This window comes from Plectrocnemia conspersa, unplaced genomic scaffold (assembly GCF_051122295.1).
Source record: "Plectrocnemia conspersa isolate PC_06_02 unplaced genomic scaffold, ASM5112229v1 ptg000006l, whole genome shotgun sequence".
Taxonomy (NCBI): domain Eukaryota; kingdom Metazoa; phylum Arthropoda; class Insecta; order Trichoptera; family Polycentropodidae; genus Plectrocnemia; species Plectrocnemia conspersa.
In genome coordinates, this window is record NW_028277170.1 from 20,757,684 (window position 1) to 20,775,175 (window position 17,492).

At 34.4% G+C, this 17,492-nt stretch overlaps 1 protein-coding gene across 1 annotated transcript in view; it reads left to right on the forward strand.

Moving 5' to 3' along the window:
* Positions 1-17,492, forward strand: part of fry (microtubule binding protein furry) — a 30,378-nt gene that overhangs the window by 11,204 nt on the left and 1,682 nt on the right. Inside the window, exons 15-43 of the mRNA XM_088187291.1 lie at positions 2,412-2,576; positions 3,590-3,760; positions 3,832-3,981; positions 4,045-4,208; positions 4,295-4,572; positions 4,637-4,791; positions 5,528-5,691; positions 5,764-5,886; positions 5,956-6,185; positions 6,254-6,388; positions 7,234-7,653; positions 8,837-9,018; positions 9,845-9,961; positions 10,047-10,216; positions 10,289-10,363; positions 10,788-11,084; positions 11,204-11,370; positions 11,567-11,816; positions 11,891-12,004; positions 12,068-12,168; positions 12,227-12,442; positions 12,503-12,700; positions 13,264-13,572; positions 13,639-14,139; positions 15,226-15,300; positions 16,288-16,470; positions 16,550-16,774; positions 16,834-17,139; positions 17,209-17,445. Coding sequence (XP_088043417.1) covers positions 2,412-2,576; positions 3,590-3,760; positions 3,832-3,981; positions 4,045-4,208; positions 4,295-4,572; positions 4,637-4,791; positions 5,528-5,691; positions 5,764-5,886; positions 5,956-6,185; positions 6,254-6,388; positions 7,234-7,653; positions 8,837-9,018; positions 9,845-9,961; positions 10,047-10,216; positions 10,289-10,363; positions 10,788-11,084; positions 11,204-11,370; positions 11,567-11,816; positions 11,891-12,004; positions 12,068-12,168; positions 12,227-12,442; positions 12,503-12,700; positions 13,264-13,572; positions 13,639-14,139; positions 15,226-15,300; positions 16,288-16,470; positions 16,550-16,774; positions 16,834-17,139; positions 17,209-17,445 — 5,878 coding nt within the window. The remainder of the gene's footprint in view (positions 1-2,411; positions 2,577-3,589; positions 3,761-3,831; positions 3,982-4,044; positions 4,209-4,294; positions 4,573-4,636; positions 4,792-5,527; positions 5,692-5,763; positions 5,887-5,955; positions 6,186-6,253; positions 6,389-7,233; positions 7,654-8,836; positions 9,019-9,844; positions 9,962-10,046; positions 10,217-10,288; positions 10,364-10,787; positions 11,085-11,203; positions 11,371-11,566; positions 11,817-11,890; positions 12,005-12,067; positions 12,169-12,226; positions 12,443-12,502; positions 12,701-13,263; positions 13,573-13,638; positions 14,140-15,225; positions 15,301-16,287; positions 16,471-16,549; positions 16,775-16,833; positions 17,140-17,208; positions 17,446-17,492) is intronic.

Genomic DNA, 17,492 nt, shown 5'->3' on the forward strand with positions numbered 1-17,492 from the left:
CGAGAAGGCTTTAAATTATCATGTATGTACATACATACATATTTATATATTGGAGTATGCAATATATAGTTAATATTTTCTTTAAAATACAAACTTTAATATAATTGTCACACATAAAACGTTACAGCTATTGACACACACCCAAATTATATGAATCTGCTTGGTTTTTACAGACCCAGTATATGCCTAATTAAATAATGCTTAAAATACTTTATAAGATTTTTATTATAAATAATGTTAAAACACAAATTATAAACTAATAATATACATAATTTCAGAGATTAATAGGTCATTCGTTACAGTGAAACTTCATGAATAATTAAAGAAATTTAATGACCATTTTTTTCAGTATTTAACATTTTCATTCAACGGACTGATAATATATTTTAATTTTTGAATTAAATCTTTATCAACTTGAGTTATCTTAGCATAATATATATCAACTAGAAAAATCACCGGTATTATTTTTTCAGTCTGCGGCTCTTGAGTGGTTGAAAGAGTTTTGCTATAAAACCCATAACACGTACTTTATTTATTTTTACATTCAATCACTGCTGCATGCTGGTCGATAATAATATATGTTATCATTACTAACAATATGATTTAGCGAATAAAATTGGTAGAATAAATACTAAACAATACAACTATGTAACATTTGTTAAGAGCGTACAGTCAATGTCTTAAATAAGGATTGTTCGTGTTTAGAAATATAACGCTGTCTCATGAGTCTTGGTATATTTCGATAATATTCTACAAATTCAATTTAAAAATTACAAATTTAAGCATAAAATGGACGTAAATAGCCATAATTCAAATACGAATACTGGAAGTAAAATAAGCATAAACAGTAAAAAAGGTTTAAAGTAAATATTGTATACCATCGTCTACATCTAGGGTTCTTAATTATTTGTAGCTTTGAACTATTCGAATATTAAATAAAAAATAAATACTCGAATTTATTCGTAATTTTTCTCTGCAATTTTTTAATCAAAATCAAAAAAAAAAAATTAAAATCTTTAGAATTAATTCAGGGAAATTGATGAAACATTGTAAATCCATAATTTTATAATGACATATTTATAAGATCGGATCCGTATCGGCGTTTTTTCATAAATAAATAGTGGGCCTATTCAACATTTTTGTTTCATTTACTGTAAGAATTCTGCGAATTTCGGCCATAGTTGATACTGCCGGTAAATATTCTATTCACAATTGTTTTTCGAAGGTGTAAAATATTTTTTGCTGAAGGTGTAAAATATTTTTTAACTCATTGTTTCGCATTTCGAAACAAAATAAAGGTGCACACAGTACTATGAATTTTAGAGTGGCACTAGTCACTCGGGTATATTGATAAAATATACAACTACTTGTGTTGCTCAAGTATACAAATTGTTTCATTCCAAGATTTTTTCAAATTTCATTTACGATTTTTTTACGAATATTCGTATAGTTAAAAATCGGGCGAATAATCATATATTCGAATGAAAACCTTACAACCTTAAAAAAGACCAACATGACAATGAAAAAAAAATAGTTACTATACATTGCACAGTGAGTGTAAAACCGTACATTAGAAACATGACTGTTTCAAATATATGATCTGGTTTTTAAAATAAACCAACAGTTAGTTATGTCGCTTTGTATTGTTTTACTTCTTAATTTAATTTGCTAGATTAGAGGCCATAGAAAATATGTTAAATGCTAAATCATAATATTTATATTTTATGATGAAACATGTCAAAACACACTCACTTACTTTCTACATTATAAAGTACATGGAAAAGCAGTTGTTATAAATTGAAAATGCTATACACACTTTGATTGAAATAAATAAAATTTTACATAGTTACTCTTTAGGAACCTGCTCAAAATACAAGTACGTTTTCATTTTTTATTAACCATACAATCCGTTTCCCTGATATTAATATTTATTATATTGAATGCTACATGTTCCAATTATAGTTTTAATCTAAATGACCCTCAGTAACTAAATGCATTAATTACAGAGTATATAATTTCATAAAATTGCTTTGTTATTTACCATTGACTATTAGAAGTTTGCTTTTAAAATAAATAGTTTAGTAAGCTTGGAAATTTAAATCGCTTTGCCGTTAAGTAAGGTTATATTTGTGTACTCTTTCTGAAGAATCAGTTTTCGATGTATGAATGTAAATAAAAGTATGATCAATAAACGTATTTTTAATGGTTTTCTAAATTTTGATCAAATTGTAGTAAAACATTTTAGAGTTACAAATGAAGATTATTTCCAGTATTCATGTTTCAATCTTAGGTTATTTTTTTTATTAAATACAAGTAATAAAAAATGCAAGGACTTGTGAGACATTCTAATATTTAAAATAAAAATCGTTTAACAAGTAGTGTTATTTTGCATGACTTTTAATAATCGGTAGTGTGGATGCTACTTATACATGGCTGGAGATCGCTTCTAACAAACTTTTCAATGACCCGTCGTTAAATACGTCATTGGAAAACCTATACAACCAGGGCCAGTCACCTGGTCGATTCACTATACCGTTGGCGTACGGCCGTAAGGAGAAACAACACAAAAGGATCAGGTAACAAAATTAAAAAGTTATTATTTTATGCTTCCTTTTCCTAATAATATCGCATGATGCTCTTCTCTTTCTACTATTTTTACTAATATTGTTTATTTTTGTCTTTTTCAATTGATTAATTAGATGCTTTTGAATTAATACATAGTTGCTTGTGATAATGTGCATAATATGTTTATATTTTTATGAAACGAATGTTTAAACATCTTCGGTAATATGGTTGAACTGTGTCAAATATAATATCTGTTACGGTTAGATATTTTAAAAATACTCTACGCTTCCTCACCTCTAGATTTTTGGAATTTTATTGACATATTGTTGGGAGTCTATAGGATGAACCTTAATAGACTGCCAAAAATGAACAAATAATAGTAGAGCATTATCTATAGAGTATTTAAAAACCAGTGTTTTTATCTATCGTTAATTTATAATCCACAGGAAGTAATAAAACAAATCACGATCAATTATATATTCTTCATCTAAATATATCACTTCTTGTCTTATTTAAAAAAAATTAAGATAACACTGACACTGCATTTGAATCACTAGAAAAAGTTCGATACATTATTGAAACATTTTATACTATTGCATCAATAGATTGAATTTGTCTAAATCAATTATTGCAGTGTCATATAGCAATTCAGGTCTTCGTCAAACCGGTTAACGAAATATTTTCTGATTAAAATCTGGCAGACTTCTTACAAACCTCAGCATTAGATCTCAAAACAACTAAACAATGTTTCAAAATATATAGTAAAAAAATTAACATTGAAGTCTATATGAATAATTGTAATTAGGATGTGTTTTTAAGAGGTGTAGGAGATTCGGAGTATTTGGAAAATTATATAAAAAATGTGTTTATATACTCATTATATTCTGAAATTTTGTATTGCTGCAGTTTTACCAAATTATAGAAATAATGCTATATTTTTTGAAAAATAGTATAGATAATGTTTTTATTTGATAAACTATTGTGTCCTTCTTTAATTTTTTGTTCACTTTCGTGCGGATTACAGCTCATCACCGGATAGCCTAAGCGGCGAGAGGAGCGACAGTAAATCACCAGGCGGCAATGCGTCTCCGTGCAATCTGTACAAGTTGGTTGTTCCGCTGCTCAAGTGTGAGCTGTCGGACGTCCGAGATGTCGCTGTTCATGCCATAGGACACATCAATTCAGACGCACTTAAGTAATATCACTTCTCTTGACGAATTCGCTATGGTTCTAATGGTGTTTTTTATACTTTTAATATTTTAATAGAGATCTTATGGAAGAGTTGGTGGGCTTGATAAGAGAAGCCGTCGATCGTAAGCAAGAGAACATGAGAAGGAGGCGAAGACGCGATGCTTTAAGACTTCATCTCGGACGCGTTCTACAACTCATTTCTGAAAATGGAACATTTGCAAATAGGTGAATAAATAATCCACCCACTAGTATGAGCTTTTTTAATAATATTTATCTTATTTATTTTAGCTCATCTGTTCTTGAAAATGGGTGTTTACATTCGACGTACGTCGAGTACATAGACGGAGCTAGGCTGTGCTTAGAATTAGAGGCAGAGAAGGATTCGCCGACCCTTCAAGAAGTCAAGTTAATATTCTGCAATTTCGTGACGAAAATCATAAAAAGCTTTCCACGTACGTGTAAATACCATATATTTAATGAGCATTGTTTTTATTAGTGTTGTATGAAATGTGGTTGATTTTATTATTAATTATTTTAGTCGAAACTTACACTACTCTTTTGAAGAAAGATCTTCGCAAGAATCTGTTCCAATTGTTCACGAGTTGGGCGGGCTCGTATTCCAAGTTCTTGGGCCCGTTTTCGCCTCCGATGCAAACATTGCAGGCGAACGACAGTGATGAAGATTTGCAATATGCAGCTCTCCAAGCGATGAGCGCCATCGCTTATTGCGGGTCGTGCTTCGCTCCAGGTGCTTTGTCCGAAGATGGATTCTTTTATCCATGGCTCCAAGAACTGCTCTCTTCCAGCAATGATAGGGTATTTTTTTCAAAAAATCATTTATGCAATTTTTTGTGAATTAATATGTGAATTTTATTTTTAGATTTATCAACTTGCAAGAGAAACTGTGGTTCTTTTACTGGACATGAATCATGATATAGGTCCACTGCTGGACTGGGTCATAGATAAATGTTATACGGGCGAACCTAGAGTTGCCGACGGTGCCTTCTTAGCGTTAGCTATGATTTTCAGTACAAGGTATGTCATTTTAACCTTATAAGAGTTTTATAATCGATCTTTTTAGCCACCAAGATGTCCAAAAATTAAAAAAACACTCAAAATAGTCATTGTCTTGATTAAAGAGCATGTTTTCTTCTGCTGTAATTGTGCATGTGTAAATTTTTATTATAGTTGATTTAATGTTTATGCATTACTTCTTTTTTAAAAATAGACCTTGTAAATATCTTAGCTAAGTTCGTTAGCCAAACTGATCCGTCATTTTGTTTCAAAATGGTGTCTGTTAAAAAAAATTATAACTTGAAAAATTGAGAAACTTTACTAAAATATGCTAATTTAATTTATCTGTAATAAGCAGACTTTCTATTGAAATTACTTAAAATCAAAGTCCAGATTTTATTGCGTCACGTTAAAAAATTGTAATAACCATACTATACAATTACATGTAGAATATATGGTCTAATTAGATTTTTACCTAAAACCATATACAGCAGACCCCCCCTCCCCAATAACACGCCTGTTACTTTATGTGTGAGGGAGTATATCACAACATGTGCTTGATTCGTACATGCGTATTGAAAAAAATTGTATGAATATTTTCTAGTCCCCCAACTACACGCACCCAAATAGCATGTTCCCAATTTACCGTTTTATTTGGGGGTCTACTGTACATCATTTTGAAGTCATCATAAATTTAAAATGCTATTGAAATGTCATCGATGATCAGGATGTAATTTTAATAATAAAAATTCTTTAGGGAATATCCATGTGATCATTATACGGCTGTGATCAACGTCACGCTCATGTGCACCGGTTGTCCGCGAGCTTACATATACGAAGCTGCGCTCCAGCTGCTGCAGCTTTTAGATAAGCGTTTTTTCGGAAGCGTGAATTTATTACCCAGCGATGGTGATACATCAGGTATTATTTTAATCACAGCTTATACGAGTCAATAATCAAATACATTTATCATATTTATTTTTTCTCTCATAGCCAACGATCGCAGCGGAGGTACCCTCGACGTTTTACTATCGAGGACCTATTGTCGTTCTCAGCTGTATCTATCTCAACAGTTGTCTCAGTTGCATCCCGAGCTAACGATGCCCATGTTTTCCGGTAACTTATTAGTGTTTGATTTTATTTTAATAATTTAATCCTCAATCACCAAGAAAAATAATTTTACAGAAATTACGTATCGCTTCCAAACGGCCCGTCCGGAAGTCCGTCAGCTTTTGCCCCAGTATTTGCTACCGTGGCTTGTGAACATAGAGCTGGTCGATCCGAACATGCCTCCGTGGAATCCATTATCATATTTTCAGTACGAATCGAAGCATCCCGGTAGTCGGCGCGAGGGTATGGGTTCAGCCGAAGCCACTGAAATGGTGCTAAACAATCTATTTTACATTACGGCGAAGGTATCATCTTTATTTTTTATTAATATTATAATTGCTTCAGATTATATTTAATATATTTTTTTATGTAGTTTTCAGACGATCATCCGAAAGAAATCGAAGAGCTCTGGTCAAAACTCTGCTCTTGCTGGCCGAATAATCTAAAAGTCATAATGAGATATCTGATCATAATTTCGGGAATGGCTCCGAATGAATTGCTTGTATATGTAAGTAGAGATTGCAATAATACTGGTATTACCGAAAGAAAGAACAGACAAGTTGAAATTTTTTTTGTTCAATTAAAGGATGTTCAATTTTTGGCTTCAGTAGGTTTAACGTAAACTCCTCCATAATTTCAGCACCGGTAGTTCTTCCTGTCAAATTCATCAATTTGATCAATTCTTCCTTTATAATATTTCCAGATTTAAATCTAATAATAACTGCAAGATGTGTTTGACCTGTTATATCTGTACTCTGGTCAAAAGAAATCGAGTACATTTCGGCGCTGCTTAAATCACAAATTAATTGAGTCGAAGTATCTTCGTTCAAAGCTAATCTACAATCTCTAACTGTGTTTCGACTGGCTTGTAATTATTTTATTCTTTTAATAATGCGAGCTTTTTCTATTTTATCTATTATAGATCCCATAAAAAAATATCATAAAAAAGGGCGCGTTCATTTCTCTTTTACATAACAGATTACTAGGAACTGTTAGGTATCGCTAAATTTGCCTGAGATAAAGTAATTATATTCCTTTTATGTTGACATGTGGCGCATATACAAAAATATCGAATATGTTATATTCAATTTTAAGAATTTAAGGTAAGGTGGGCCGATATTTCTGCCTTCTGAGACTAAAATGGATACTATTATTCTACTTTGATATCCTACCCCGATAAAACTACTTAAATTTAAAAAATAAAAACATTTTTTCGGTACTACCGGTATTTTATTTTGTAATACCGAAGGTCAATTTTTGACAATATACCGGTATTACAATCCCTATATGTAAGCTATTTTAATAATATAACTGTATTGTATTTTTTTGTTTAACTCGATTAATATTTTTTAGGCTAAACGCGTCGTTTTGTATTTGGCGAGAGCCTTGCCTGAAAGATTACTGGATGAGATGCTGATGGAATTGCAAACTGTAGAAACATTAAACTGCTTGATAGAGCGTACCGAAACACCGCCATTTTATCGGTTGACAAGCATGAGGAAGGCGTCGAGTAGTCATTCTGAAGGTGGACCTGCAGCCAGTGGCGCCCCAGATAATACGGGACGCTGCGATCTAACTGTTGAAAAGGGCACGATCCATACCAAGAGGCATAGTGGAGAAGATCCGATTAAATCCGCCGGCAAAGCCGAGAAACTTTCGACCAGAAGTGGTGAGACATACACTGTCATTGAAAAGATGCCAAGGGTTCAAGCACCGTCTCCACAGACAAGGTCGGCAGATGATCAATCGTCCAACAACGAACAAGACAATATGGTGAACTATATACGTTTGAATAACACTGTACAATAAGATTTTAGCCACAAAGATGATATAACTTGATTTAAATGTAAAATTATTTCATTTTTATGATTGATTCTATAAAAGGGAATTCAACTTCAGTTTCCGAACTTTAAAAAAAAACAAATACAAGGATATCTTCGGACTTTTTTATTAATCGTAGTATCAATTAAATGACGCCTCTGGACCTTTTGTAACGGCCGATTCTTTCAATGATTTTTTGGTACATTACGAGCGATATCTCGGCTATAACTTGGCAGATGTTGGTTTTTATGTATTCCAACGTTTCGAGTTGGTCGAGGTAGACATGATTCTTAGTCTAGCTCCACAAAAAAATCCAACAGCGTTAAATCGCACGATCTTGGTGGCCAGTTGGCGTTACCAAAACGGTAATTTTTCACGCAAAACATCCATCGTTGCACCTGATGTGTGGTTAGTTGGGTCGTCTTGTAGTACCCACATGTCTTCCATGTCAATATCTTCTATTTCGTGCTAAAAATAATCAGTTATCATTCGCCTATAGCACTCACCGTTAATTGTTAGTCCGACCTTCATTGTTTTCAAAAAAAGTAGGGCCCAATGACGCTGCCTGACCATAATATGCACCAAACAGTCACTTTTTGGGCATGCAATGGTCTCTCATGAATCACATGAGGATTTTCCTCGCCCCAAATGTGGCAATTTTGTTTATTAATATACCCGGAGAGGTAGAAATGTGCCTCGTCAGAGAAGAAGATTTTCATTGAAAAATCAGCATCAACTTCCCGCTATTATTTTGCCTTCTATTAAAACTAAGAGGTGACTTTTATATATTGTCATTGTTAAATATGTACTCCTTCGAATATGTAATTTGATAGAAATCAATATGAGCAATGTCGGGTCCATATTGGAGATGCTTGATACTTTTGAATTTATATCTAATGGCTGTATGAGATGCACATCCAGCTTAGTATTGTTTATTGTAATCAAACAAAAATGTCAAAATATATTATTGTTAAAAATTAAATTGTCGATATCTAAAAAATCGCCTGAACCAGCTTGTAAATTTACATATAAATCAAGCTATTATGTATTTGTTGCAAAAATCTAAAATTAGTTATACAGTGATAATTCTGGTGCTAAAGATCTTGTATGACAATCTTTATTTGTATTTTTTTAGCAAACTGAGGAAATGTTCGGAAATCAAAGAATGTCTTCTAGCGGTCATCATTCGACAATCGGCGATGATAAATTTGATGTTCCTCAACCGCATCCGTTGCCAATGCCTGAATATGGAGGTTATTTTGCGCCGTTAAAAGAATATTTGCCTGATAACAGTCAACCAATTTCAGGGTTCCATAGGCAAGTTGATCTATGTATAAATTTATGTTACATCTGCCACATTTGCGCCCATAATCAAGAAATCGAAAAAATTGCTATTAATTATTTCGTGTCACGCTGTTTTAAATTAATATAATATGATGCAAAATTTAAGATTGTTAAAAATCTGAAGCGTTATACTCAGTGTATTGTTACAATGTTTAACGGTATTCCGCTATGTTTATTTTGATAGTGGACTATGTCCGTGACGTATCGCTGTTTTTACCTCTGTTATACATGAATTTGATTTTCCATTATGTCATCAGATAGTGACTCAGGTAATTAATGTTTATCGCGTGTTTATATTAATAAACTTATTTTTGATGTGGTTTATAAACATACGACCGCTAAATTTAAATAACATGTCAAAAAAATGGATCAAATAATACAGTTATCGTCTTCTTATCGGTTGAAAGAATGATGCAAATAGATTTTATTTCAACTAACTAGTTAGACAAGAAGAACCAAAAATACCGCCGGTTTATCTGTATTAAATTTTTATGTTTCCTTATAAGCTACATGCAAAATTTATATGTCAATAAATTATTAATCTAGCAGATTTAATAAATTTTGAAGACATTGTGTTGCATAATATAATTTTTTTTTAATCAATTCAAACGCAAACCTATAAATATCTCGAAAGAAAAGAAACATGACTTTCCACTTTCATAATTATGGGCTCATTTGCAGATTTATTTACACATATTAAAACATCTCTCATGTAAAAAGTCGTAACAACGCAATGAATTTATATTGTAAAATAATAAAATTTTAAATGTATTTATTTATAGCATTGATTATTTTTTAGATGTAACGTCGCCGTTATGCTCTTGTGTGATGTCGTATTGGATGGTGTTCAGTTGGATTGGTCGATTCACGTCCCTCTGATGCTTCACATTGTATTCTTGGGCTTGGATCACACGAGGTAAGTTTTATTTATAAATATAAGGATATTACTCTTAAATTTAATACACTTTCCAAGATACTACTAATCATTTTTGTTTCTTTAGATCGTTGGTGCACGATCATTGCCGCCAACTACTGCTCAATCTCCTGATAGCCGTCGCTGCCCACAATGATCATTTAACCGTAGCGAAAACTTTACTCTACAGTCAAACGGCTCGATTAGGTTTGGGTCTACCTATTCCTCAGTTGCCCGTAGTGAAACACACATTCACAGGTATAAAATTAAATGATAAGACATTGATGTAAAATAATATGAAATATTCTAAATTGTATTTTTGGTTATCAGAACCAGACTCTGATTTTGATTCAACATTGCAAGGAAACGTCAGCGTGGTGCAAAATCCGCACGTTCACTTTGATGGTATTTTTCTTTATATTTAATTTAATTAGTCACACCACAAATATTCATTAACCTTTTCACCGTGGATGACTTCTATAGAAATCATTGTTATTACTCATTGGGCACTTAAAGGTGCCATAAATCTTTGAGCCTAATAATATGTGTATTTAGTATAATTTAAAGCTGTAGATAACTTGAATTTATTAAACTATATTTTTAAAAATATGGCATGAATACATATTGACAAATTTTAAAATAGCGTGCAAAAATATCGGCCGCGGTGAAAAGGTTAACAAACTAAAATAAGTGTATTTAGTAATATGAGAAGTTTATAAGTAAACTTCTATATTTTTGTAATGAAGTAAGTAACATTTTGTATAATTTATAATGATGAGAGTAGTATGATTAATAGCCTTTTCAAAGTCAGTGCAATTTTCATTTGCAGCCGGCGAAGTCATCGAACAGCCGTGTAATCCTCCCGTCATCGTCACCAACGAAACTGACGTCGCCGAAGAAGCAATCAACGAAGACGCCGATAAGAGGAGTATGTCGGGGGCGAGCGACAACACCATCGAACCCATTCCGAAGATATCTATCTCCAGTGTCAACTTCATGCCGAATTCGATGCCTCAGCCGGGGCCGGACATGTCCACGTCCGACATAATAAAATCTCTGATACACTTTCTAGCTAACCGACCGCCAAACACTCCTTTGTGGAATTACGAGGACATAACAGCGAAAGGTAAACATCAAGACCATATTTTGCTCTGCGTCTATGCGTTATTTGTGTTTTTGTATTTGCATATTGCGTTTGTTCAACATAATTGTTGATTTACTGAATTCAATGGTTTATTGTTTCAGTGTGGAGTGTCAGGAGTTGCTGTCAACTGAACACTTTGCTGCAGTACGTTCTAAAGGTGTTTCGCGAATCTTTGCCGCACGCCCACATTAGCGAAAGATGGGCGCAGACCGCATTGCAGTTGGGTCTGTCATGCTCGTCACGACATTACGCCGGAAGATCACTTCAGGTAAAATAATTTTCTTCATTTCATGTAAAATAATAAACCGCTCATAAACTTTCATAAACAAAAGCTGTGAGTTCGCCGTTACATATATATTACGCACATCTGAGGTTAATTTAAACTTGAGTAGGTTCATATTACTTAAATGTTCTAAATGAAAATAATCAAATTGCCGATCTTAAAGCAATCGTTTATATTTCAGGTGTTCCGGTTTATCGGCGTTGCCATGACCGGCAGAATGGTATCGGACATTTTGTCGCGGCTAGTGGAGACCGTGGCCGAGCAAGGCGAAGATATGCAAGGCTATGTCACCGAATTGCTACTGACTCTCGAAGCAGCCGTAGACTCGCTCGAGTCCAATTTCAGATCTTTAGACTTCAAGAAGGAGATCTTCAAATCGACACCAAATTTGAACAACAAAGATGCTCAGGGTCACATAAATTCAGCTGGAGGTAAAGATGCTATGATTCAAGTTTGTATATTATTTCATAATATGCTGATACTATTTTAATTTTTGATCAATTAGGTAAACACTCGCCCGGTAGTTGCGGTGGTTGTATGACGAACCATACAAGGAGCACGAGTTATTCGGTTTCGTATTGCATGAGGAAAAACACATCTTCTCCGGCCAACGAGAAAGGTTTTTACCGTTATTATGGATTTATATTTTTACATGGAAGAATTTAAATTAACGTTTGTTTAGAGAGGAGCCGGGGCGGCTCTGAAATGTCGAAGATGTGCACCAATCTGTGTCGATCCCGTTCTGCTCAATCGCTGAAGATGCTGGGCGATTCGGCTACACAGGTAATGCTTATTAGATCTTAGCCCATCGAATACCATAATATTTTAATGTTCAATCCAGGATGACAAGCTGACAATATTGGCGACTCTTTTCTGGTTGGCTGTATCTCTTTTGGAATCGGACTATGAACATGAGTTCTTACTGGGAGTCAGATTACTCGGTCGTATTATGCACCGCCTTCCGCTCGACAGACCTGACGCTAGAGACAGAGTCGACAGGCTGCAGTCACAACTCCGATGGCAGAATTTTCCCGGAGTTCACGCACTACTTTTGAAGGTACAATAATGACAATAATATGATTTTTAATTTTGTGCTGATTCAATGTTATTTTTTTAGGGTTGTACACATCCAGCTACCTACGAGAGCGTCGTCGGACTACTGACTGAGTTAACGCCTCTTTTGGAGTTGAGCGTTATCGATCCCACGCAATCGTTAGCTTTCCCCATGAACGTCATAGCTTTGTTGCCTTATATGCTATTGCATTATGAAGACGCTAACGAAACATGTATTTGGGCAGCTCATCATATCGCTCAGGTACTGTATAATGTATTATAGGACAATATGATGGGATCACAATTTTAAGAGGTACAGCATCACAGCTAACAAAAAACATATAGTGAATAACCAAAGAACATTTTTGTCATCTGTGCCGTTGATATTATTTAAGGCGAATCAAAATACAATTCGTCAAAGAATTAAATTTTAATGTAAGAAATAACACATTAATTGTGTTTTCTATTTACTCAGCAGTTACTAAATAAGCTAATTCATTTTAAAGGTTATTAGTTATTTAATTTTGATTTGACTTCCATATTTTCCTGTCATATACAAAACAAACGTGGACTAGGTCTACTGGAGATACCGTGTAAAAAAAAGCGCCATTTATTCTACCTCAACAGTGGTGGGTAAATGAATAACAAAATGTCTGTAATTATATAATAATAATTGGTGATAAAAGTAAATTAATAAAGAAAAATATAAATTAAGAAATTACAAATGTGTCAGCCCTATTCGTTTGTCAAATGTCATGCACATATGCGTAAGCGCCCTGGAACCAGTTAAAAACTAAAATCAAATCAATTTAATTGATATTTCAGGTTTCCGTCGAAAAGAGTAAGAAGTTGGAAAATCTGGGAACAGTAATGACGCTGTACAGCCGTCGCACTTTTAGCAAGGAGAGCTTTCAATGGACTAAATGTGTGGTTAAATATCTGTGGGATACTTACTCGCATCTGTCCATGCAAATGTTCGCTTTCCTTGTCGAGATCCTTGATAAAGGAGCGCCGTGCTTACAGCCCCCAGTTTTGTCAGTGCTGCATTGCATGCTTCATTACATCGATCTGAACACTAACTCTCCACAGCCGATCAATTCAGATCTGCTCCGTGTCATCTCCAAGTTCATAGATGTATGTATTTAAATTTTTCTGTCGACTTTTTTACATCTCTTTACAATTGAATGGATTTGATTTCAGGGTGGTACAAACTATAAAGAAGCCATGAAAATCCTGAGATTGGTCGTCACGAGATGCTCCACGCTCGTGGTGCCTCCGCACTGGGACACTAATTCGACGTCGATAATCGACACCGAGCTGCAAATCAAAAAAGAGCTGCCTGGTCGTACTATGGACTTTGTGTTTGACTTGTCGCAGACTCCCGTTATCGGCCGTCGATACTTGCCAAAGGGCAGCACCGGTCCGAACTCGTTCAACAGTATCGTCCTGAACTTGACGCCGGAGAAGACCGGCGACAAGTCCAATGCTGGCAGCGGACCCAGTTCAGTTAGCGGCATCACTTCTAACGTTGGCGTCACTGACGAATCCTCACTTGGAACAATACAATTAACTGAGAAGAATGAAAAGAGTGACTCCATTCCCCCTGAAAATGTGTCGTGTGAGTCGCCAAGGCGGTCCATGTCCTTGTCGCCGGCAGACGCAGCTCACATCAGCGGCTGGAAGAGACCGTGGAATTCACAGGTAAAGTAAATTTTCTATCTTGAATGTTTCTCCATTCAGTGAATCTGCTGTATGATAATATAGCAGATCCAGTGAATGGGAAGATGTTATAATTTAACCGAGTAAATACTTGAGAGTTCCAATCGACATTCAGATAAAGACAATATTTTTCCTTCCAAGCCAGGGTTGTCACATTACAAAATATAAAAGTAAAATAATAATAAAATATTTTATTATTTCGAAAAAAAAAGTTTGAAGTTACTTAAAGTTTTTTAGGTTTGTCATTATAAGTTAATTTAGGATTGTCACATAGCTATTAGAAGAAGTAAAAAAGAATAATAGCATTTTGTAAAAAAATATATACATATTTTAATGTTTAGTAACCCTAAAGGGTGTAACTACGCAGCCAGTAAGACGCAGGTGGAAACTAGTAAGAATTTTATTAGTTTATATTACATATTGTGACAGACTATTGTCTGGGGGCGGGCCGAATCTGATAATGTCTGCCTTATGTATTCTAATTGGAGATCAGCCTTATGTATTCAGGGCTGCAAAGATTGCTGACCAATCACAATCATGCAGCGATCATCCAGCCAATCTTTGCACTCGAAATATGTATACGCCTGTAAAAAGTGACATTTGCTTAATGGACATCTCAGAGGTCGAATTGTGCAACGGTAATATTTTGGCCTTACCGCGCATTTTGTCTTCCGGTGATATACTGTTTCCCGTGACCGTTTTGAACAAAGAAATATTCATTTAATACATCGTAGAATCCTTGTGTGTTATGTATGTGAAACCCTTTACTCTAGTTGTAACGTGGGTCTTTGTGTGGTCCCATCCTTTACATTATTGTCTAGTTTATCCTTATTGTTGAATGATCATTTTTGGTCACAGTCATTAATGCGAGTTTCAAAAATAAAATTAATTGATAAATAAAAAAATATTTATAAAAACCGTAAAAATTGCCGCGTCTAATATCGATTCTGCGTATATATACTTTATTCATAAAGATTATATTGAAATGAGAAGTATTTTAAGAACCCTTCTATACGCGAATATATTATTTTATGACATTTTTTAATTCGTGTTTATCTTAAATTTCAGGCTCGAGTTCGCGACTGCCTGATAAATCTGCTAACGACTTGCGGCCAAAGAGTCGGACTTCCAAAGAGTCCATCTGTAAGTATTTTTGGGTACTTTTATTTTATACAACTCGGATGTGGTCTGGGATTACATATCGTTTTATCACGAGTTTAACCTTGATTTATATTTTTATTGACTTTTTGTTTACATTTGTCGCTGCCTTTAGGACGATCTAATTTCCACTATATATTCTAAGGTAAATTAGTATCATCAGGTGATCATCTGGCTTGTATGGTTGATTAAAAAAAAACGATCAGCTTTTCGATGTTGCTTTCTCAAAAACACACGTTGATTTAAAAGAAACGCATACTTTGTTAGTTTTGTTTTCATTTTAAGCCAGTTTCAAACGATGATGCATTGTTTTTACTTTATGTGGCAAATCCACCATTGTCTGAAGCTGACTTTAGTATACGATAGCAATATGTGTAAGTGATACATACATTTATAATAGAAGTGAAGGACGGTTATTCGTTCTTTCGGATTGAATATGCACAAAGACAATGCACAAGTCACACCATGCACAAGTACTGAGCTTAAATCACAGATTTTGTGTAAAGGTGCGCCGTTTCAAATAATATATATATTTATATAGTATATAAATATACATATATATATAAAAAATACACTATTTGGGCACAGTTTTGGGTATTGAATTGTGGATCTTTTTTTTGATGTTTTGATATGATTATTAGAGCCGTAAGGGATGTATAGCAATAAAAACATAAAATTTTGATTTTTTTTAATATGTAGAAAACATAATTTTAGTGAAAGCCTAAAAATATAAATTAGTTCAAGATCAAAGAAACGTATTCCATATTGTTTTAATTTTAATTCAATTGTATCTCTTGATTATAGTTGAGGGCTAATACAAATTAAAGATATTTTTCAGCAATTGTTCCATACTTTTCTTTTTCTATATACAAATTTTGTGGCTCATATATTCAAATGAAACATGTTTTCTATTTCTCTGATGATGGTTCAATATGATCATATAATCTTAGATGTTTTTCGACTTGTTTATAGGTTATATTCAGTCAAAGCTCTGAACTGATTGAACGCGAATCGTCGATGACTTCCAGTTTAGAAGAGGTTTCCGGTGCTCACGGAGATTACAGCGGTGGCTCTAGATCTCACGATGCTCCGCCAGATCACTTTGCCGTATTCAAAGACTTTGACTTTTTGGAGTACGAAAGCGAAAGCATTGAGGTTAATATTAAATATAAAAATTGTTTGTGTATTTCTATATTTTTGTTATCAAACTTAATTTATTTTTTAATAATTTTAGGGTGAAAGTTCAGATAACTTTAATTGGGGAGTGAGACGGCATCCGCTCAGTGGAGAAGTGGAAGTCGACTTGGGCAGTCAGACTAATACTCGAGTCATGGGTGCGAATCTAATCGGAGCCGATTTGCCAACATCTATTATTCCGGTGGATTTGAGTCCAGAGTTGACAATGCCCACCACTGCTAATTTAGTCAGTATACCGCTACAGACTGCTCTGAAAGCTGAGGTATGTGATATTTGAATGTAGCATAGTGGCAGCACATTAAAGATAATGATTGTTCTTAGGTTCACCCATTGGAAGAATCGTCCGATGACGAAGTAGAATCTGAATCGCGTTTATATGATAGATACATACACGAGGCGTCTCATCCGAACAGAAGCAGAGCTCATTCGCTGTCGAGTGGCTCCAGTGGCGGTGACTTAGGAGATGTCACACCTTGTAATGCAGTCTCACCCGGATTAGTAGTTCGACCCCTATCCTTCAGAAATGCCATAGAAGACGCTTGGAGGTCGTCCATTCTGTCCATGTTGAGGTGCACCCCTCACACGCAACCGCTTCAACTAGTCTACAGATCCAACATCATGTTGAAGGTTTTATATTGAATCATTTAAGACAGTGATAGTTCTCTATTTATTTATACATGTGTTTAATTTTTATAGGAAGTTATCAATAAGACTATTTTGTTGTGTGAAGAAGGGAGCGGATACTTGAGCAGAGGTGTCGGTATTGAATTCGCCACCGTCGTCGATTTGTTGAACGCGGAAGATCCTCCGTTGATTTGGACCGGCGCCGATATGGTCGATTGTCATCAACTGCTTGATTTGGTTAGGTTCGCCGCTTTAGAGATGGATGAGCATTTGGAAACGTTCTTCGATAGAAAGGATCATGCTCATGAGGTACAATAAAATGTTTAATGAAGCTAATAATAAACAATTTAAAATAT